At 33.9% G+C, this 25181-nt stretch overlaps 1 protein-coding gene and 1 pseudogene across 6 annotated transcripts in view; both read right to left on the bottom strand.

The window, feature by feature from the left end:
- Positions 1–25181, bottom strand: part of LOC147908429 (uncharacterized) — a 54897-nt gene that overhangs the window by 11627 nt on the left and 18089 nt on the right. The window contains exons 2-6 of one of the 5 annotated variants that reach the window (XM_087410399.1): positions 2298–2397; positions 2004–2111; positions 989–1147; positions 831–900; positions 132–451 (exon numbers count right to left, since the gene is read on the bottom strand). In XM_087410399.1, the coding sequence (XP_087266525.1) occupies positions 850–900; positions 989–1147; positions 2004–2111; positions 2298–2397 (418 nt within the window). In that variant the 3' untranslated portion in view covers positions 132–451; positions 831–849. The other 4 variants (XM_087410400.1, XM_087410398.1, XM_087410402.1 and 1 more) reach the window with 4 other exon arrangements.
- On the bottom strand, positions 8766–13527 carry LOC147908430 (uncharacterized; annotated as a pseudogene). The gene is made up of 3 exons (XR_015546397.1): positions 10463–13527; positions 10117–10248; positions 8766–9905 (listed from the first exon to the last, which is right to left on the bottom strand). The product of XR_015546397.1 is annotated as an uncharacterized LOC147908430 (transcript).

Below are 25181 nucleotides of genomic sequence, written 5' to 3'. Positions count from 1 at the left end.
ACACCTAATATATATATATATATATATATATATAATTTTTAACATTTTAAATGATAAAACATCTCCTAAATTTTTTGATAATTTTTACTGAAAAAAAGTACCTGAAAACAAATGTCTAAAGGTCATATATTTTTCGGCCTCCTAAATGAGGTTCTCCCTTTAAAAAGAGAATGTTTTCTAATTAATGACGTTGAAGAAACGATTGAAAGTAAAATAAATAGATTAGACAACTCGTGAATAAGTATGGTATTTAAGAGAGTAATAAACTCGTGAATAAGTATGATATTTAGAAATGCAGTATAATTACTATAAAACTGTGCAATTCGTGTCCTCGAATTTTGAAACACTCTTATACACACGCACGCACGCATATCACGCTGTCGTAGCGCACTATGTAGTAATAGCGGAACAATTTTTCATCCAATGTATATCGAAACACACCCATATTTATCTGCAAGAAATATAGACAGTTGTATCATAGTGACCTATATTTTTTGTGAATATGTAATATACATTTATAATATTGATATTAAAAACCTAGTGTTATTGACACTGGCACGTTCTAAAAATTTTGAACATTCTGTGAATAATCCCTACTTTATTACTTTCAGTGCTATTATGTTATGACTGTGTAACAATTAGAAATTATAATGTAAGCATTGATATATTTGTTTCATTGATATCTATGAAACCATGAATTTCAATTTCTTTTTTGCTAAAGTAAGTTAACATATTATTATCAAATGTAAATTGATTATCATCACAAAATTGTTAATATTTATTATTAGTTTGGAAGTAATAATTATAAAACTACTGTTGGAGAAACAAACGTGTCTTCTTCGTTACTTTTTATTTCATTCTTAAAAACAGAAGAGCGATCGAGTACGATTGATTCAAAATCTGAAACAAAATTTGGAGAAATATTAGAAATGTAAAACATGATAATGATATTGTTCATAAAAAAACAAGAAGTTTTATAAAATTTTACCATCATAAATGATGGCAAGGAGAGATTGAAATTTTCAAATGTCGCAATTTTACAGCATTCTAAGTTATTAGCCATAATTATCAAGATAAATATACGTTTTATCGCTGGTCGAAGTAAATACCAGTTTTCGTGAAATGCCTTATCTGTTACCTTTCCACTCTACACTTGCCATAACGGAATAATATATTTATATAAAAAGTATAATTATTGATATATATAATATAAAACACAATTTATAATTCATAAAACTATAATATTTATAATAAGATTGGAAACAAGACCGTTTATGTTAAATAACATTGCTTTAAATACGAAGCGCTATTATAGTCTGAATGTTAAGATGTTGAACTAATATATATTGTATATTCATATAAATGAATTAATTTCAGAAATGATAATTGCGTACCGATATGGTTGCGGACTTTCAACGTAATCAATCTGAAATATTAATAATCCCCCAAAATTTCCCAAATTAATCTTAAAAAACTGTCATAAATTTATTGCGAAAAATATTGCCTCGGCCGGGAATCGTATCCGATCTCTTGCATTCCGTGCGAGCGTCCTGAGCCTTTAGACTACTGAGACCTTAGCAATATTCTTCGCAATAACCTTTGCAAAACCGATATGTATTACGCATTGTAAGCGCGTGTGTATAAACAACAAAAGATTGGAAACAAGATATTAATATTTCAGATTGATTGCGTTGAAAATTCGACAATCATTTCGGCACGCAATCATTTCTGAAATTAATTCATTTATATGAATATATATATATATATTAGTTCAACATCTCAACATTCAGACCGTAGTGGCACTTCGTATTTAAAGTAATGCTATAATATTTAGTTTTTTGAAAATCTTTATATTACTATTCTTACAATATTTATATACCAAAGCAATCTAATAATTATGTTAGAAAAAATAAATTTCACAATGATCTAAAAATTCGTCAATATTGTAGCAATTATAAACTAAAAACGAAATAATATAAATAATAAATTATAATAAAATTTACCGCGTCTAATAATTGTTGCACACAAGAGCACAAAATATATAGTTGTACTATCGCACCTAATGAGTACACAATAATCAAAATTGCTTCCCAGATCGTCGTTGACACTATCTGTAATTTTTAAAAGATGATTAGTATATCATATTTAATAAATGATTATAATATCATATTTATAATATCATATTTAATATTTGATACAATAGTTACATATGTTTTATTAAAAATATATTTTTATTAAAAAATAATTTCTTGGCAAAAAAAGAGAAATAGAAAAAGCGATAACAAACTATTACTCACGCTGCTTAACATGATACCAATAAAGCAGAATCGAAATACGCTGTTTACATATATTAAACTAAAATTTAAAGATAGCAGTTCTTTTAGCAATAAAGATATACTGAAAGAAAACATATTATATAATATATCTGTAAAACGCCATGAAATGTTGCAATGAGAAATTTACATAGTTTAAATATAAACTGCGCATAAAACAAATATGAAATATAATTCAATTAATCTTCAGCCGGCGGATGCAGAGTCTCGCGAGATCCGCGAGTTAGAGCTGTTTACTTTTCAACTATAAAGAAAATGACTAAATGGTATTTGTTTTTATGATAAATATGTTTTTTTTATTTCATCTTTTATTTGAAATAATTTATTACATATTATAATTAAAAACTGTTTTTCAAATTTTTTGAAACAATATCACTCTTTGTGGATGACATTGTCCTTTGCATTCAACATGCAATATGAGTATCACGATATCTGCTGTCCGAGGGTTAAATAACTTATTATAATTATATAAAAGGATAAAAATACATTGACGGACAATTGAGAGCAATAATCGAACGCAGTTAATCATGCGAAATAATTAATAAATGTATTATTCAAGACACACATTACATACAAATCGAAAAAATCAGACTCGACTCCATCGAACCATTTCGAGCCATTTTCGGCGATGTTATAATGTATCAAAAATTGAAAAATTAAAAAAAAGAGCAGCTGAGGAGTTTCTTCAATTCAGCTATATTTGAGAATATCTCTGTCAATTAACTGTTTGGCAAAATGAGCGCTAAAGAATAACAAAAGATATTAAAAGAAAAAATCTAATAATGTAAATCTGTAGAATTAATATAAACTCACCAATTGTTAATTATGACCAATATGTCGAAATATTAGGTGTGGTAAAAAGAAATCCATTATTTTTCCAATAGATGGCTTTAGTAATTTGTATCTCTACGCGTGATACAGATTACTAAAGCCATCTATTGGAAAAATAATGGATTTCTTTTTACTACACCTAATATGAATTATGTTTAAAGGATGGATACAAGAAACACGTTAGAGCACTCGTTCGTATCGATTATATTATTAAAATAACAGCTCTGGCATAAATATAATGTGAGAAGATTATCGGATAACAAACAATCATCATTCAATATAACAATCAATATATCATTACAGAGTTAATAAAGCTCATGAGTTAAAAGTATATGAAGACAGTCAACTAATGTTAAAATGTCATTGTATTTATTCTTTAAAATATTGAGATGATAAGAATATTGGCATGATAAGAACTCGGTTTGTAAATTTAAACTGTTTTCTTGAGCTTCAATGACTTAAGTGACTTATCTTAGAAACTAGTCTTTTACACAAATATCTTTCACTATCCAAAATTTTTGTATTCTTCCAATCAAATTCTTTTAATCAAAATCATGTCCAAATTTATTTCTGTGTTCGGTGATGACAGAAGGATATTTAGTTTTTCTAATATTAATCTTGTTTCGATGTTCAGAAATTCTCATTTTTAGTTTTTTCTCCGTCTGTCCAAAATATGAATTGCAATTATGCATTACAACTCTTGTAACAAATTTTGTATATAACATTTTTCTTGCTCTCATTCGAATCATTTTTATGTTCTTATTCGAACAATAATTCTCTTCCTCTAGTACCTAAGTCATTTTTAATTTCTTACATCAACAAAGAGGTATTTAACATTTTAACATCAAACCTTCATTATTTCTTAAGTTGAATTTGTATGGTTCTTCTTTTCATAGACATTAAAAAATTAAAATTTTGACGTTAACTTTTCAAAAAATAATATCCCAAGAAAGATTTTAGTGTTTATTACAATTTAGGAGCAATTTTTCATTACCTTCTTACTATACAAAAAAAATTGTTTCAAATTAATCAAAAATATAGAGAATAATATTAGAAAATTAAGTAATAGCGCTATTAGAAGAAATTGGTCAATTTCTATCATTAACAAACTCACTTCCTTGAAATCAATTAATAATTATATTAATAAAAAACTTACATATTACTTAGATCAATAAAAAAGTTTATTAAGAATAACCAACAAATTCTTTGTTCACAAGAGCAGATAATTAAAGGATATATTCTTGAGGCTTCCATATAAACGGGTGCTTTCCATATAAAGATTATGCGTTTCGTGGGTTTCCTCCGTGTCCAGATCCATTCTTGGAATGCCAACGTTTCGTGAACCTTACAGTCCACTTCGTCAAAGCGAAGAGCAGCCTGATACTGAGCTGTTCCTTCGGGTTATTCTTTTTTTATATTACGCTAGTTGATGGAGTGATGGGAAGAAGAGAATTGTGGGTAGGGAGGAGGGAATTTCTCCTGTAATCGCCAACATCTTTATGGAGCATTTTGAGAAAGAAACCTTCAGAAAAACATTCAAAAAATCAGAAGTTTGGTTCCGTTATGTACATATTCCGTTATGTACACATTCGTGATATGGAGACACGGCAAAACCGAAGTCCGTAAATTCCTTATTTTCCTCAACAATCAACATCCAATCAATATCCACTTCATAGAGGAAAATGGAAAATTTCTCTTCCTAGATGTTCTTGTCTCTAAGAAAGCTGACAGTACCTTAGGCCATCAAGTGTACAAAAGACCAACACACACAGATAGATACCTATATGGTATCTGGCGAGTCGCACCATCACCCAGCACAAAAACAGTCTGCAATCAATTCACTTGTACATAGAGCTTTCACCATCTCTGACAAAAAACATCTACAGACAGTACGCAATCACTTAAAATTAGCAAGAAAAACGGACACGACAAAAAGACGTAACCAAAACAATCAATAAACATACACACAAGACAACGGTTCTGACATACAATCAGACGAAAGAATCTTATCCATTCTCCTATATATCAAAGGAACAATAGATCGGATTGGCAGGATATTAAACAAACACATTCGAACTATCTTTAAACCACCTAAAAAGATAGGACAAATCTTAAGAAATCCTAAAGATCAAAGATTTTCACTTAGCTACGCAGGAGTATACAAAATATCTTCCTGCGGGCAAGTATACATTGGAGAAACCGGGAGAATGATCAACTTGCGGATAAAAGAACACCAACGTGACGTTAAAACACGCAATCAACATTATCAGAACATAACATCGAAACAGGATATCAAATACTATTTGATACAAAACGATCACAATAGCCAACATTACATCATACTTTCCAAGAAAGTAAAGAAGCCATAGAGATACAAAAACACCTTAACAATCTAAAAATAAAGATAATGGCTACAACATAAATAAAATATGTAAAATCATTCTCTCGCCTATTGAAGACTGACCAATTTCCTCCACTTCTTCCCCCACCCGCAATTTCCTTTTTCCCCCCCAACAAGTAGTGTAATATAAAAAAGGAACGACTCAGAGGAACAGCTCAGTATCAGGCTGCACCTCGCCCTGATGAAGTGGATTGCAAGGTTCACGTTGGCATTCTAAGAATGGATCTGGACACGGAGGAAACCCGTGAAACGCATAATCTTTATAATTAAAAGCAATGTTACTATTACCTTAGACAATGAATACAATAGGAAAATGAATAGTATGTTAGAGGATAATAAGGCAAATCAATAAGTTTTTAGAAAAACATAGTAAAATACATTTTTTTATCGATTCATTTTTATTTCTCAACATAGTCTCCTTTTAGCTCGATACATTTGATCCAATGATTCTCCAACTTTTTCAAGCCATCCGAATAATATGATTTGTCCAATCCTTCAAAATAAGCCTCCGTTTCGGCAATGAGCTGCTTTCTAGTGGTGAATCTCTTTCCTCCGAATCACTTCTTCAAGTTTAGAAACAGGAAATAGTCGCAGGGAGCTAAATCTGGCGAATATGCTGGGCAATTCGTGACGGAATTCTTGATTGAATTTGGCCATCGAGCACGTGTGAACCCGTGCATTGTCTTGATGGAAGAGCACTTTTTTCTTCGCCAAATGGGAACGTATTTTCTTTAAAATGTTGTTGAAACGATCCAATAAGGCTGCGTAGTAATCGCCACTGATCATTTTGACAGAAGGTAATCAATATGAATTATACCGCGTGCATCCCAAAAAACTGTGGTCATCACCTTTCCGACCGACTTCACGATCTTCGCCTTCTTCAGAGCTCGTTCACTCGGTGAAGTCCATTGTTTTGACTGTTCCTTCGTCTCGGGTGTGAAGTAATGGATCCATGTTTCGTCCACAATAATGAATCGAAGCAGAAATTGATCTGGATTACGTTGAAACATCTCTAAACATTGTTTTGAAATCGTCACACGGTCGCGCTTATAGGCCACAGTGAGCAAACACGGCATCCTCGGAACTTTTTCCCGCACGGGAAGCTCTTTTTTTCATTTTGCAAAAAATATAAAGCTTGTTCGCTTTAATCGTCTATAGAAATGAAACCACGCGATGAATTCTGCTCAAAATTTGACAGTAACTGAAAGATGCTACTTGTCAAAAAATAATGTGACATGACACTGCGAGTACTCTCTGACAGATTTTCTAAGAACTTATTGACTTGCCCTCGTAGTTGCTTATGCACTAATTAATAGGGATCCAATAAATAAATTTACTGCCTCGGTTTGTAACTTATTGACAGAATGATTAAAAAATGGATATACAGCACAGAAACTTGCAGTAACATTGCAGAAACGTTACAATATTGCAGATTGCGCTATAATATCGCTGCAACATTATAGATATTAGGATTTGTAATATATAATACATATTACAGTGCAAGATTTTACAAATCTTGCGGCACTGTTACAGAAACATTAAAATCATTTTGGATTTTGAGTAATGGACTCCACATAAAGGAAATATACATGTTATATATCAATTACATATTATATGATTGTTAATTATTCCATTAATTCAGGAATTATAGTGTTCATTGAAATATTTGTAATCGCTGCCGTACGATAAAATTTTTTTCAAATTTTATAATTAACTCTCATAATTTTTTTGAAATACCTGTATTTAAAAAATCTTTGAATATTGCAAAGAAAATGAAACAGAAACGTGGAATTTCTATTTCACCAGTTAAGAATATGCACAAAATATTAAATAGGCAGCATTAATTATAAAATATATATATGTAAAATATATATACGTAAAAATATATATTTGTAAAAAAATAATATATATATTCATATAATGTTCATGTAATGTAAAATTTAAAAAATATATATATATATACACCTACATATAAAAATTACAATTAGGTATAAAATATAATAATTTTATAAAATTATATATAAATTTATATAACAATATAAAATGTAAGGAGAAGTAGGAATCAGCGCGTAATCAATGCGCAAGTATAATAAAGGAAATGTTTATATGACCATTTTTAATGTAAAGTATACAAATATAAAAAGTTGGTATAAAATCCATTCGCATTTCGACTTACTCAACTCATTCTCAACGATATCAATATAATTCTAATTCAGCACAAGTAGTGCATCAATCATGGTGCCAACCATTCAACATCACAAAGAAGTTCCTTAGCTTCATCTCAGTTTACAGGCCCCAGAAGGAAACAAGAATTCTTATAAAGTGAAGTTATAATAAGAATGAGAATGTCACAGATATATGTGAAATTATTTTTAAAAAACTGACAAGGAGAAAGCAGATTGATACTCAACGAATTGATGAACTTGTGCGTACACATACAGTCAATTAGTAGAATATAATATTAATTTTGACAATTAGATGAAGTAACAAGAATAATCCAAATAATTTTTTCGTCAAATGAAAAGAATAAATTGTAACAGTTATTCACTCTCCGGTTACACGGAAACAAATAACAAGTGTGACAATCGATACTGATCCGAAACAATCGAAAACATAATTGTAAACATTAATTTCAGTATTCAAAACTGACGTATAGGCATGGTTTAAAAATTCACTATCTGTTTGAAAGTTTAAATTTCTTTTTTGTGTTTTTATATGCAACATTTCAAGCGTTAATCTTTTGTTGTAATTTTTTTCTATATCCAAAACTTGCACCTTGTCTCAATCGAATTCATGGTCAAATTGCAATCTGTAGTCTGTAATGATCGAATGAGAAGACGTCTTTCTTCTGATGTGATTTCGGTGTTCAGAAATGCGTGAATGTAATTGACGACTAATTTCTCCCATAAGAAGCCAGTCTTTGCAGGCAATCTTATATATCACGTTTCCCTGTGAACTGGTTGGACTTTTACTTCCCCTTACATTTTAGTCTTTATATTGTTAAGTATCAAGAAATCTTTCAATATTAATTTTTATTCTTATTATTGTATAAATTTATATGTAAAATTATATAAAATTATATAAAATTATATATAAAATTATATATAATATAAAATATGTATATATTGATTAGTTATTTTTTTGCATTTTTTTAAATATATCACAAATTATATTTCACATTACATTCAGTAATAATAAAAAAAAACTTTTTTAAATAATGCAAATATATTGTGCTGCAACATTGGTTGCGTTCAGCACAAAAAATAGCTTTACAACTGTTGAAAATTTTCTAATATTTTCTAATGATTGGTCTTGTCTTTAGTTCCTCACTGAATCTAAATAAACCAATCATATACAAGAATTTTATAACAAGTTGCAAAGTTACTTTTTCTGCTAAACGCAGCCATTGCTACGACCACGGAGTTATAAAAAGGAAATCAAACTCGAATATGTATCTATATAGTAGTATGTATGTATGTATGTAGTATACATACCTGTAATCTGTGACCAATTAATACTTCCAACTTTTCCAGCAAGGCGTGGTGAAGGGGGGGAAGGTGATGTCACAGGAAGTGTGCGGATGATGTCACAGTGGGTGACTTCGCGGAGATGACATTGCGATGCGTCCCGGGTACGGGAAATTACGTAGCGGGAGTGTGCGGAAACTTGTGTTGCGTGGTCTGCGTCGCGGAAATGACGCGGAGTCAATGATCTTTGAGCGCGAGCCGCCGCCGGTCTCCGCCGCCACCACTGAACGCGGTCCCCATCACGCGCTACACTTACCATTAATACTTATCATTTTTCCTGTTATGCGTTGCTATCCTCTTCTCGCACACGAAATATATTATTTACTTATTTATTTTATTATACATATTATGTTTTATTTTATTTTGTATATAATTATTCGCACTGCGCGATAATAAGAGCGTGATTTGTCGAGCGCTATGGTATGGTCGCGCGCGTTGTCGCGAAGGAGGAAGAAAGGAAGAAACAAATAAGTGCGAAGCAAAGAAATGTGAGTAAATTAACCTATATATATGTGTATATTTATTTCATTTTTATTTATACATATATGTATATATATTATCGCATATTTTTTTAAATTTCTCCGTTGCTCCAATACGAACGTGATGCCGTTATCCTCTGAATCAACAGCAATTTTTTTCCTCCACTCCAATATAATTGCAATATCATCATCATCCTCATCATGGTCTGCCCTTCTGTTTTGCCCCAATCGTCTGCGAATGCGGCTCGCTTCCTCCTTCTCAATGTGTCGAGCCGTCTTCACCAATCCATCGAGCACACCACTTAACTGTGCGATGATGTCTGCAGTGCCATGTCTGGAACAGAAGTATAAAAATAGTAATTTAAATTAATAGAAATAATAGTTTAAATTAATAGAACACAATATTACATATGCGAATCACTAGAGACATCATACTTTCTAACACTTCACATACACAATCTCATCATGCTCGCAAAGCTCTATATATTGATCGATTAATAATATATCGATTATAAATACCATATTAATATAGTTAATATATTTACTTTATTAACTTCTACAATATCGTGTGAGACTTGTGGTAAGGAAATCGGGTCAAACATGAGTATCATGGATGAGAGCCATGGTACGTTGTTCAGGCCAATCGTAAACATTGATTATGGCACGCGCCATCGGAACTTAAATCATATGGCAAGGAGTTAATTAATTAATTAATTAACCAAAATGAATAACAGAAAGACTAAGAATCAAATTTTTCGTATATTTAGATTCTTAAAAACACATACGTTTCGACCTATTTATCAGATCATCCTCAATGTATACATGTCGATAAATTAACGCAAATTTAATATAAAAAAACGGTTAAATACAATTTCTTTAAATTATATTTACCTAAAATGATGGACCTATTTCGTCATGTCTGTTTTCAGTCACAACAATGCAATGCTTTCCGTCTTATCATCTTCGCAGTTACATTCTTCTATTACATCGATCGCAATTTATTCATAATGATAATAAAATTAATTGAACATGTAGAGTCATTCCGTGAAATTGTGCAAGCACATATTCTCAATGTGAAGGTTTAGCCAGAATAATCCAGTGATTGAAATATACGTCAAATTAATTTAACAGAGGCAAATGCGATTAAAGTTGAGAAAATTAAAAACAGTTCCGTTAGAAATTACTAATATTATATTGTCAATATAACATTAGTAATTACAATATAACATTAGCAATTATATGATGAGGCAATAGGCAGTAGTATTGGCGGGCACATTCTCCTTGCAGTCGAATCTAAGCGTACGTTCATAGTGCTCTTGATGGATTCGTTTTGTCGAGCAATCAATGACCGCAAAAGGCCCTTTCTCGATAAACGAGAGCACGTTGAGCAATGTTTCGAAGCAGTTGATTTCATAATATGCTTCACAAAAGCGTGCATACATATCAAACAGGACGGCATATCTTTTTTCCAAAATTCAGATTTAAATCGTCGTAAGAATAAAATTCTGAATTTAGATATATTTTCGCGTTACTCAAATTACAATCATTGAACACGCTAACATCTTGTGACACTCTTTCGGCTGCAGAGCAAAAATAACATATCGCGGCTTCTCAAATTGAGTCGGCGTTTTCGCCCATGAACGCTGAATCGTATTCTATAACAGAGAATACGTACAGCGAAAATTCATGCTCAGATAACGACTGCTTTCCAATGCTCGCAGCATTGATAATTTATTGATCTTGTTTAACATAATATGATTTAACGATAATTTATTGATCTCGCAACGTGAGACATCCGCCACTGCACTTTGAATAATTCAATTTCAAGCTCAGTCGAGTAGGATTTTCCATCAAGTAATTGCGCGCTCGTATCAAAATCAATTCGTAACGAGCTGATAATCACGTATTTGTAATCCCCTTGCAAAAGCCCAACAACATGTTGAGGAGCACGCAAAAATTGAAATGTCTTCCTTGTCGGATCTAGAGTTCCATCCAGCGTTCAGCGCAATCAATGCTTTGTCATACGTTGACACATAGTTCTTGATGGTACTGGTAATTCCGACGTTTCTGTTGCGGTCAATCTCCACGCCGTTCATATTGAATTTCATCAAACATGAACGCCACGTAATTATTTCCAAGCGTTGTCAACATCTGATCGTTTTTCTTCTTCACCGTCAATCTTTCTGCTTTGACGTAGAGAAAACTGTCGTATGGCAACGTGTACAAATCCTACTGCTGTATATGAGTATCCATATCTCGTCGCTATGTCCAAACGTAGTATTGACGTACAGATTGTACGTGTAAGTTTAAATTTTGACGATGCGATCTTTGTCGTCAAAGATCGGCTCACGATATATCACCAATATTCAGGATATCAGCCATTTTGTAAACCCAACGACTTTAAAAATGCAATGTTGGATGTAATAAGTTTCTTTTCAGGTGTAGTCTTGCCAGTAAGGTATATCTCTCATCTGTTTCGGCTGTTCATTTAACACAAGTATCTCACGTTAACACCGCCGTACATGCAACCTAATGGTGATCTCTTGTCCGCGAAAATCGGCCGTCCATTACGCGAATCGTCAGATAATGCTCCGTACAACGATCGGAAGGTAAATGATCTGCGTCGGCTTTTTCGATATCTTATATCCTGACAGCACGCTCGGTGAAAACTTGTGTATTGTGTGCATGATCACATTACACTCAATACATATGATATTCATGTTGATGATAATTATGGATAAGTGGTTATTCGTGCCACTATCGTGGCTTTAGCACGCGATTCGATGAAAATTGCTTACTCCCATGGATTGTAACATTTGTAATAATGTTATTGATCCCTCATTAAATACGCAGGCAGCAATATATGCGGCTAATTCGACAATAATGGAGCCACTTCGAATAATTTTCGGACTGATTTTCCAGATGAATTGCTTGAGGTTTTCATTATTGTTTTGTATAAATCCGCCAACACATCTATGCAATAAAGTTTTTTTACTAAGATCCTCATAGATATGCTTGATTGCAGTCAAAACATCAGGAGGAAAAATTTATAATCGTGTTTAAATGAAGCCAACTCTCCTATCGCCGAAGCGCGCTGCCAAGTGCATCATAACTCAGCTCTAGTCGGACATCTGCTATGACACGGTTTGTCATCTGTAGAGCTATAATAATCATATGCTGTCCAAATCGCATTATACATATCTTTCACTGAGTCACAATGTCATCGTATCGCTAAACTATAATAAACAGTTAATTTATCTATCATGTTTGCCGTTAGCTTGCCTTTATCGCCAAATTCTTTTGTTTTTCTTTTATATTCACGCATTATATATAAGGCGACTTCTCATTCGTTTTTGAATATGTCCAATATATTCTTTTTTACTAATTGGAGTATCACCGTAAGGAGTAGCATTTATGATACCTGTGTTTGTTTTGGAATCGCCATCATCGATGTTCGTGTATTTTGCATCGTAAGTTTTCTGAGAACATTTCTGTGGTTGCTTCCACTTTCATTTTACCTGATGACTCTTCATGGTTTGCGTGACATTCTTCTTTATGTGTATTTAACCATTCTTTATATTCTGCAGAAACCTTCTTTTTTAATCCAAAATTCACATACTTTACAATATGAACTTTTCACAAAAATGTCAATAATTTTGTCAGTGTAATATCCGGTAAGAGAAGGAACACCATATAAAGAAGTACATCCACGCTTTCTTCTCGTTCTATCATCAGATCAATTCAATTGTTTCATCCACATATTTTTTTTTACAAGTCTCTGCTATTTCTGCTTTTTTTAAAAAGTATTTCAGCAACAGATTTAATACATTGGTTCATATGTTTTACAATCATATGTGCTATGATGAAAGAAATTCGGCATGTCCATTAAGCCACAAAATTTTTGAGCATCTTTTAATCCTATTCCTAGAACCTTCATTGTAAATAAGAATCATTAATTTATTTCATATGAATGTGCAATAAAAGAACATGAAGGAATATACTGAAGCTCGCAACTATTACACATCAAAACAATTTTAAATTCTAGGCCGCGTGTATTTGTCGTTTGAAATTTAATTTCTTCATTACACTGTTTGCACTTTACAAAATTCGATATAGCAGCAACAACTGTAATAAAATTTAAAATTCTATACTCAATATTATTGTCTTGCGGCACAATAATTTCCTTCTGTCTTTTAAGTTTTTTTGCAGATGCACTAAAGATTTCCTCACTGCACTCCGCCGTTTTTGGATTAAATACATACTTTTCTTTTATGTGGTCTTGATGTTTGAAAGCCTTCGGATTTTCGTAATTCTCTTGAATATTTTTTATGATACATACTTTAGGAAAAAATAAAGGAGTCTCTATAGCTCGATGGTAACTGCTACACTGCCAGCGTCTTCGAGTTTCATGCTCGTGTTCATTAGATTTGCTTACAATGTTTTAGAAGACTCTTATTTACGAGTAAGAGCCTCCTAAGACATTGTAAGCATCTTCACACTTCTATTTACTAACACAAATACGTACTACATGGGCTGAAAAGTCCCGGGATTTTTCAATACGTGGTGCCACTAGAAAATGAACATGATTCTTGAAAACTAACGTGGTTCTAATATTAAAACATATAAAAAATAAGAGCATAAAAAACCACAGCACAAGTTATAGTTTGTGATATTAATTATTATTACATTAATTAAAACATTAAACGTTTCGGCTACAATCTGGCCATCTTCAGTAATTCAATAATATTCTTAAAACGCAGAGTTACATCTAGTTGACATTAAATTCAACAGTCGAGAGTTGTAATTAAATAAACATGTTCTTTTATATGTGAAGATGCTTCATACAGTAATGTTACCACGGCCAGTTGTCATATCAAGAAAAGTGTAGAACAAGAATTTCCAGATTCTAATTTAAATAAAATTGTATATATTAAAATCTTCTAGTCGGAATATAAAGAAATAGAATCATTACCTGTTTTAGCAAAAAAACCAAACGATGAATCTCAATCTATTTCTTTTACACAATTAGAATTTTGTCGTGACATTATGTGTTGTTATTTGTCCTATCATGTATACCATATGTTTTACCACTATTTATATATCTGAGTCAACAATTTAGAAAGTTCTAGAATTATTTATTAAAGGAAAGAGACATCCTTCTTTAGAAGAGGAAAATAAACCTCAGACAAACCTTCCGTGTCACTTTGCTTATTGATACCACTTGTTTGTCTTTTTATATGTATCATTTCCGAAATTCTTCTTTTCACTAAAGATTGTTCTATATCTAAAATTCTTATATTATCCCAATCTAATTCATGCATCTCATTCATACGGTGACGTGAAACCACAGAAATTTCGGAAGGTTTTTTTATGTCGGCCTTATGTTCTTTAATCCGAGTTTTTAATTTCCTTTTAGTTTGACCAACATAAGACGATTCACAGTTTAAGCAATTAATTTTATAAACTACTCCGCATTGGTCATCCTTAGGCAAAGAATCCTTTCCTGTCTTAATAAATGTATTCATTTTATTCATAGATTAATAATAAGCTATATTAAAACCGTACACATGCGAAAGTTTTTTAAATTTTTCAGAAACTTTGCCCAAATATGGTATCGTGAAAAATTTTTTTGAAGTAACATTAGAGTCACATTCATTATTAATTTCTTTTGATCTAAATTAGTTCTGTTTTCCAAAGTTTTAATTCTATTATTTATTGTTGAAAATATAAACTTTAAAGGATAACCATTACTTAGAAACGTGTGAATTAATTCAGAGATGTTTTTTTCATGAAATTTAGGATGGGATAAGAATAGAATTCTATCAAATTGCCCAATAATAACTCCCCTTTTGTGTTCTAACGGATGATTCGAAAAATAATTTAAATATCTCCTAGAATTGGTAGATTTTTTATAAATATCGAATATGATATTTCCTTCCTGTCTCATTAATTTAACATCTAGGAAATGTATGCCGTTATCATCGCCAAAGTCCACAGTAAATTTAAGCCTTTCATGATATGAGTTAAACAATTCTAGAACTCCTTCAACCTTTTCTTTATGTATAGCTAATACAATATCATCCCCATAACAAAAATAAAAAGATGAATTAATATTATTCGTGGTAATAATTTCTTGTTTAAAATCTTGTAAAACTATGTTTGCCAGTATGGAGGACAAAGGAGAACCCATTGGCATGCCCAAAATCTATTTAAATATTTTATTATCAAAACTAAAAAATGTAGAATAATTATAATCATAATTGCTTTGATGAACTCATGTAAAGGAATCGAAGTCTTATTCTCAATAAAATTCCACCTACGTTCAATGCTTTTTTTTTTATACTAATTCAGTCGGAATATTCGTGTACATGGAGATCACTGAAACTTTGGCATTGCTCAGATTTATCAGCCATTGTTCATTAATATTATGTATATCAAATTTGCCATTAAATCTTTCAGGAGTAATATTGATATTGTACGATGAATGAATTGTGTTAGGATTCGTGATTTTAGTTGAAACTGTATTCAATTTTAAAGGTGCACAGGAAGTATCACCATTCATCTCAGAATTCACAAATTGCGTATATTATAGTAATATTATAGTTAATACAATTTATATTCAAAATTTCTTGGCGAATATGTTTGGCCCGATTAGAGATTTTTTTGCCGATTCTATCTTGTTCCTTTTGCCACATAATGTCAAAGTTAATCTTTGAATATAATCTTTTTAGGGCGAATGATGAAATACGTAAAAATGTTAGGAATGGAACTGTCCAAATTCTTAAAGCGATTAAGAATTGTAATAGTAAATCTTCTGAAAATACAATTTTATATGAAGGTAAGATAGGTTAAGCGATTCATCTCAGAGAATCCGGATATTTTAATTATTAGAGCGGATAAAGACAATACCACCTTAATTATGAGTCGAGATAGCTATAAAGAAAAAATGTATGAGATTCTTAATGATCATACTACATACGATTCAATCAAAAAAGATCCTACTAAGAAAATAACTGTGGAAATTGGTAATTTATTAAAAAATTGGAATAATAAGAGGTACATTGATTCAAATTTATACAAAAAATAGTACGTTTCGGACGGCGAACTTCCGAGATCTTATGGATTGCCAAAAATTCACAAAGAAGGTCACCCTCTAAGATTAATTGTCAGTTGTATTAATAGTGCTTTTTATTCACTGACGACTTTCTTAAAAGAAATCATTGACAATAATAATATAAAAAATTTCAGTTTTGTTAAAAACAGCTTTGATTTAGTAAATAAACTCAATGGTAAAGCAATTGATAAAAATTTTAGTATTATATCATTTGACGTAGTCTCCATGTACACGAATATTCCGACTCAATTATGGTAGTATCAAAAAGCATTGAACGTAGGTGGAATTTTATTGAGAATAAGACTTCGATTCCTTTACATCTCTGAATTAATTCACACGTTTCTAAGTAATGGTTATCCTTTAAAGTTTATATTTTCAACAATAAATAATAGAATTAAAACTTTGGAAAACAGAACTAATTTAGATCAAAAGAAATTAATAATGAATGTGACTCTAATGTTACTTCAAAAAAATTTTTCACGATACCATATTTGGGCAAAGTTTCTGAAAAATTTAAAAAACTTTCGCATGTGTACGGTTTTAATATAGCTTATTATTAATCTATGAATAAAATGAATACATTTATTAAGACAGGAAAGGATTCTTTGCCTAAGGATGACCAATGCGGAGTAGTTTATAAAATTAATTGCTTAAACTGTGAATCGTCTTATGTTGGTCAAACTAAAAGGAAATTAAAAACTCGGATTAAAGAACATAAGGCCGACATAAAAAAACCTTCCGAAATTTCTGTGGTTTCACGTCACCGTATGAATGAGATGCATGAATTAGATTGGGATAATATAAGAATTTTAGATATAGAACAATCTTTAGTGAAAAGAAGAATTTCGGAAATGATACATATAAAAAGACAAACAAGTGGTATCAATAAGCAAAGTGACACGGAAGGTTTGTCTGAGGTTTATTTTCCTCTTCTAAAGAAGGATGTCTCTTTCCTTTAATAAATAATTCTAGAACTTTCTAAATTGTTGACTCAGATATATAAATAGTGGTAAAACATATGGTATACATGATAGGACAAATAACAACACATAATGTCACGACAAAATTCTAATTGTGTAAAAGAAATAGATTGAGATTCATCGTTTGGTTTTTTTGCTAAAACAGGTAATGATTCTATTTCTTTATATTCCGACTAGAAGATTTTAATATATACAATTTTATTTAAATTAGAATCTGGAAATTCTTGTTCTACACTTTTCTTGATATGACAACTGGCCGTGGTAACATTACTGTATGAAGCATCTTCACATATAAAAGAACATGTTTATTTAATTACAACTCTCGACTGTTGAATTTAATGTCAACTAGATGTAACTCTGCGTTTTAAGAATATTATTGAATTACTGAAGATGGCCAGATTGTAGCCGAAACGTTTAATGTTTTAATTAATGTAATAATAATTAATATCACAAACTATAACTTGTGCTGTGGTTTTTTATGCTCTTATTTTTTATATTGAACATGATTCATTTCGAGAGATTCATCTGTCACTAGTTTATGTATGAAGTTTCATGACATTTCGTTCATTCGTTTACAAGTTACAGTCGTTTAAGTGGCGTTACTTTCGCCTTCGTAAAAAAAATGGAAAAATAGGAATATCGCATCTTGATCAAACATTGTTTTTTGATGGGAAAAACTTCTGAACAATCAATGAAATGGTTGCAGAAATGTTATCCCACATTTGCTCCTTCGAGAACAACAGTTTATCGGTGGTTCAGTGAATTTAAAATGGGTCGTACAAGCACCGAAGACGCACCTCGCTCTGGAAGGCCAAAAGAGGCTACGAATGCGGAAATCGCAAAACAAGTGCATCGAATCGTTTTGAGTGATCGTAAAGTGAAGTTGCGCGAGTTAACTGAGGCCGTGAGCATCTCAAAAGCACGGGCGGGATACATTTTGCACGATGTTTTGGAGATGAAAAAGCTATCGGCACGATAGGTGCCGCGTTTGCTGACCATCGATCAAAAACAGTGTGTTGATGATTCAACGATCGGTTTGGCGTTGTTGCTGCGTAATCGAGCGGACTTTTTTCGACGTTTTGTAACGATGGATGAAACGTGGGTCCATTACCATACGCCTGAGTCCAATAGGCAGTCTGTAGAGTGGCTGAAAAGCCACGAAAGCCGACCAAAGCAGCCAAAAAACCAACGCTCGGCTGGGAAGGTTATGGTCTCCGTTTTTTGGGATGCGCATGGCATAATCTTCATCGATTACCTGCAGAAGGGAAGAACAATTACGGGAGAGTATTATGCAGCGTTATTGGACAAACTGAACGAAATAAAGAAAAAAACGGCCCCATATGGCGAAGAAAAAAGTTCTGTACCATCACGATAACGCACCGTCACACACATCCTTGAAAGCGATGGTCAAATTGGACCGACGATTCGAATTGGTTGCTCACCCACCGTATTCTCCAGACTTGGCTCCCAGCAACTATTATCTGTTCTCAAACCTCAAGCGGTGGCTCAAGGGAAAGAGATTCACATCGAATGAGGAAGTCATCGCGGAAACCGAGGCGTATTTCGAAGGCTTGGACGTTTCGTACTACAGAAAGGGCATCGAAATGTTGGAAAATCGCTATACCAAGTGTATCGCCCTCGAAGGCAACTATGTTGAGAAATAAATATAACTTTGCACAAAAAACGCTTGTTTTCATTAAAAATCCCGGGACTTTTCAGCCCATGTATTATATACTAGCAACATAATAGATGACCTGACAGGTAAGTAGAACGAAATAATATTCATCCCTTGTGCAGCTACCTACTAGAAGCGTTTCGACGGACGTATACTCAAGTTCATATATCTGCGTAAAAATACAGCGGATCAACTTAAAATTTTGAGAGAATATTTCTAACATTATATACTTTAAGAAAATGAAAAAATTTTGAAAAAATCGATTTTTTAATTAGAAATTTTTAACTAGACATAATTCCTTAAGACAATGCTGACCAGGCGGCATCGAAGCTGCGCCTAAAGCTATTGAGCTTTATCAATTAAGCGCAGCGATTATCAATATCAGTACAATTAACCGACAGTGACCTCTGATCAGCCGATCAACAGAAGATGTGAGCCGATCAACCGCTGACCGAATGCTATCAAGTCCGAAGAGCAGGCTCTCCACGTGCCGCGTCCTTGAATCCAATGAATCAAGCTTAGCACTTACCGAATCGATAAGACCGATTTTAGACTTCAATCCATTGATCTTCGAGCCAATCACGATTATTTTGACAGATATGGAAGCCAAGGTATCGAATCCAAATAGGTCAGAAACAGATGGCCGATCCATCACACAATCAGCACTATCACACTGCTGTATAGCTGAGGAGAACTGTACTGTAGGTACAGTAGTAAGAGTATCATGTCCCACCATGCACGACTTGAATATGCTAGCTTTAATATTTGAGGCTGTATCTAAAGGTAAGATGTCAATTCCGCAGAAGGTGCTGGCATGTAACGTTTATGTGAAGCACAGGGCAAACCTATATCTCAAAAGAAATAGCTTACGAAAAAAGAAAAAATAAGTAAATAGGAAGAATACACGTAAATATGAAATTTATAAAAGCAGTATTTTGGTGGATAAGGTAAACAAGTCATAGAGATGAGTAAAACTTCAAATAAAGATGGCGCGAAACGACTGTTCTAGAAACTTTTAAGTAATACGGAAAATTCATCAAATTAGTCCTATATAGTCACAGTTCATCAATCAGATCACGAAAATCATGATACGCGTAAGATACGAGGAACAAAGCAAAGAAAAGAGAGAACCCCCCTTCCTCCTATAGTCAGAACTATCCGACATATGCACTCCAAAAAAAGTTAGTGTCTCCACAATGTAATTCACAATCATACCAACTACACATTTAGCGCAAGAAGAAATCGAGATAGTTACTCAGCCACAGTCATGAGCAGCTGCAAAGGCTCACCGAAAAGAAAACTTAAAACAGGCATATCGGAGCAGAGACATCGGAGAGCCACCTGAAAACACATCCGATTCCAACAACGAACAACAGTAGAATCACTGTTTGCCAGATATCGTTCAAGTTCCTTCGGCAGTCGAAGATTGTCGAAACTGTCAAAATACCCGACGCGATACCCTCTTTTCGCATACACTATCAAATGCGTACCGGGTCCTTCAGCATTTTCCAGATTTATGATACCGCTCTCGTTTATCTACTCCTTCGAGTAATGTAATGCCGGTAATGTAATGCGCATAAAGATGCCTTTAAAATACGGAATAAGCGTAAATACGGTTTGCAAGTTGTTGCAGTTACACATCGATAGTTCTTTCCTTCGGCATTCTTAACGTTTCATCGACGTTTTTTTTTTCTACGCGCGATATCTTGTCCGCGTTTATAGGGAGATAACGCGGCCTTCCATGATGTGATTATGACGTTGCAGCTAACGCTGCACCGCTTTATTATTATCATTTACTATCTTGGCGACTCCCGCCACGCCGTTGACTCATGACCCGAGAATGTCGAGCGGGTTATGTAGAACAGGCAGCATGCCATCGTGTTTCGCCGTTGGAAGTATCCGCTTGCTCTTCTTCTTTTTTGTCGGTTTCAAGTCCATACCAGTCTTCGTTTTAGCCTAATTGCCCAAACTGCTGTGGCTGCGGTTCTTTCTCCGAGAGCCGAATTACTCGCGGTAATGCGTTTCTGCGCCTTCTCGGCGAGTATATTGTCAGCCGCATGTCATTCAGCGAGATCGTTGCTGAATACGCTATGTCGTGCTCGCGACAGGCAGCATCCAATGAATTAATACGTTGATCATCTCCAGTCAATTGTTTCTTTAACCGCGTTCCCGAACCGCAAAACTAATGTCCGAGAATATGTAGTTCGAAAAAAAGCGTGTTTATCGAACGATTTAACAAATCTCTCGATGACATTCGCTCCAATACTTTATTAAAGAAGCCGAACCGACAATATGCGTTTGATTCGGCAAATTATAATGCTTCAGGCACCGATGGTATCGTTGTATCTCCAAATCTGCTATGTTCTGTTAATCTGTCTCACAACAGATATATGCAATTTTCAAACTCTCGCAGTAGTACAACTTTTGGTATGTATTCCAGCTCTTTTGAGGTTAAACTGTGCAGATTATCCGACACGACGAGAAACATTTTGATTACTGATTGATTTCTCTACGCGGCTCTATAAATAGGCTTGCTCTTGATATCGTTTTCAGTATTTTGTGGAAAGAAAAAATATGTGGTTCGTGAATATACGGTTCGAAAATATACAACCGCGCGATTTACTGTATGTTCACACTCCTTCTGTTGAAAGAATTTTGAAGGTTACCGATGAATCGCTCGTAACATCCATTCGTCATCTGCTTCAAACATTCGAGAAAAAGTTGCATGCAAATTATGGTCTGTTGGGACAAAAATATCTGAAAGCCGTCAACATAGACATCGTGTATGGAGTTTATTCTAGCGACGAGGAAACAGTGCTCGGTGACAAATGTATCATTACAAAAACAATAATGTAATTATAGACGAGAAAAGGTTTGATGGAACACCAGGTTTGTACGAATTAATTTTTATGAAATTTCCCAACGAAAGTATCCGTACGAATGATGACGTACAGATCTACAGGAACATTCTGCTGACGACAATCGGCGCGGTTACAGCCCAAGTAATCGGTAGTAGAAAATACAAGTATAAGAACATAATAGCACTATTATAGTGTTAAGTAAAAGAGTTGGAACGGGAATAAACAAAAGAGTGGATTTACTGCATACGATAACATTAAATGAAAACAAGATTGACTATATCCCAACGAAATTGTGGATCGTCTGCGATTGCTCGAAATCGCGACAGGCGGGTCACAATGACAACGAGATTCTGTTTCCATTATTGAGGAGCTTCTCGAAACCGTCTGATTATAAATTAATCTCATTCTACACATGTCGTTCAGTCGAAATTGCAATGCCGATCAATAAGTTTGGACTATCGCTTGGAGGAGGAAGTGAATCGCACTATCAGTGGCGTAGATTGCTCAGAACATGCAATAACGCTCTTTTCATAACCGCAGCTGATTTTGATGCAAAGTCGCGCATGATACGAGCGCTAGCGATGAATGATGCTGACGCAGCAAACGATACGTGCAGCAGAGTGTTCAAGATTTGAAAGATCGTCTGAACGACATCAAGAAGAAGATTGTAGCTTTACAAAATAATGCTAAACGAACTTGAAAAGGCGATTCGAGAATGCATCGTGCCGAATAATTATTCACAATGTCTGAGAAACGGCTGCTAGTTGATGAATTCACGCTCCGGCGAGAAAGAGTAATTTTCTACGAAGACACGTCATAGTACACGAATACGATGACCTGTGGCAGACGGATGTGGTCGAAAGGCGTTCTTATACGCGATTTAACAGAGGTTACTACAATCTCACCGTTATCAATGTGCTGAATAAGCATACATGCGCCGAACCGTTCAAAGCCAAAAGCAGGAATGAGGTGACGGAGCTGATTGCAAAGATAATTCGAGATGATAGAAGATGCCCGAAAGATTTACTGACAGAAGAAAGAAATTTTACAACTTGGATGTGCAGAAACTCTTGAAGAAGCACAACATCAATTATTCTACGTATTCCGTAATGAAGGCCTCGGTCTTCGAATGATTCAACCGTACGTTGAAGAACGACATGTGGAAACAATTTACGCACAATGGAAATTACAAATGGATCGATCATCCTGCCGCATCTAGTATCAAACTACAACCCGTACAAGCATCGAACTATTAATGTGTGTCCCGTCAACGTTGTCCCTGCGATTGCCAACAGGTTCTTAAACACGATTTACAGTCGCGTAAAGATTGCCGCACTTGATTCAAGTGTGATTCGGTACGCGTGAGTAAATTCAAGACAGTCTTTGATAAAGGTTACACTTCTGAAAGATTCTCGCGGAACTTATTGCTGGAGGATTCTACGATTATGAATTGCATCGCTAATCTCGACGTGCATTTCGTGGAGAAAATACTACGCAGGAAAGGAGACAAGCTGTTAAATGGTTGGGATTTGATAATTCGCACTTCGATTTCGATATTTTTTTTTCGTTCTTGGAAGCAGATTAATCTCGCGTCCTTCATACGCGGTGGCAATTTCTTTGATGATGAAATGAGCATCGTAGCTAGATAAATTGTGAAATGGGTATGCAACGCGAATCTTTATAATTTATATTGCAGTTTGAGTGGGCGGGACCTCTGTATCGTCCGATTAAATGACAATGCTCGTATACCCACGTATCATCAAGCACGAATGATTTCTCACACACAGTGCGTAGTATGTGTTGTTGAATTTTTTTCAGTCATCTAACATGAAATCCGCCATGAGTACATTAGCCGAAATTATAGATTGTACACTGTGCGCTAGATTTTTCAATTCTTCTGCAAACCAAGCGATGTAGTCTTTATCACGGCGAACACGACACATGGATAATGTATCGTCGTAGGAACAATGCATATAATAACCAATACTGAACAAATCGCACTCTAAATCGGCATAGACAACGAATGGGATGCGCTCTTTCCTGCAGTCGAAACTCAACCATATGTCGCCCTCGCTCGGCAATCTGATCTCACAATCGTTTAATTTTCCACAGTTCTCACTGTGGATCTCTAGTTTTGCGCTCGAGCTGAAGTAATGCATGCATCTGAAAAAAAAACCGCACATTTATTATTATTATTATTTCATGAAAGAATTTTTACGTATCTATCACAGAAATATTTCCTGTTCTTGTTTTTAGTAATCTACGATCTCACAAGTCGAGATAAATTCTTGATGAGTGCAAAGTGTCCCGCGTTGTCGTCCTCCACGTACAAGAGGTTCACATGTTTGTTCCTCTTTCAATCATCGAGTCGTATTGGCACAATCCCCTTCTCATTGGTATAAATGTTGATGGAAATATCACTCAAAGTTTCAAATTTCTTAATTTGACTTAACGTTATTTAAATTTGCCCGCGAGATTTAGAACCGATGCATAATGCGGATACGAGGATTCCCGTTTCACATTTTCTTGAGTTTGCTGTAGAACGGCAACAACAGACCTTGCGAAACACGCATTGTCTGCGGTTTGCACATTGATTGACCACTCTCTTTAGCATAATTTCTCGCGAAAATTTGATATGACATCCCGCGCGCAGAGGATTGTGCTTGTTCGCGTACATCGTCAAATTTAGTATTCGCAACAATGCCCATCAGCTATCGCGTTCTTGAAACTCTTCTAACGATGTTAGAATAGGCTCGACGACGCGCGTACCACTTGCGCAAATCGGTGTATTGAAAGACTTCAAATCCTTTCCGGATGGCGATGCTTTTATTCGCGTGTTTATCACCGTCACGAACTCACCATTAAAAACAGTGTTTATTTTTATAGAGTCATATCGTTGCATTATGGTACACTATGCACATGCTCGAGCACAATTACACTCGTGTTGACGAGGCTCGATATGTTTAGAGTATATCATCGC

The sequence above is a fragment of the Acromyrmex echinatior genome, chromosome 10 (assembly GCF_024713525.1).
Source record: "Acromyrmex echinatior isolate Ae372 chromosome 10, ASM2471352v2, whole genome shotgun sequence".
In the NCBI taxonomy this organism is placed as follows: Eukaryota; Metazoa; Arthropoda; class Insecta; order Hymenoptera; family Formicidae; genus Acromyrmex; species Acromyrmex echinatior.
The sequence above is the reverse complement of the archived record's forward strand: the minus strand, read 5'-3'. Positions and strand labels throughout refer to the sequence as shown.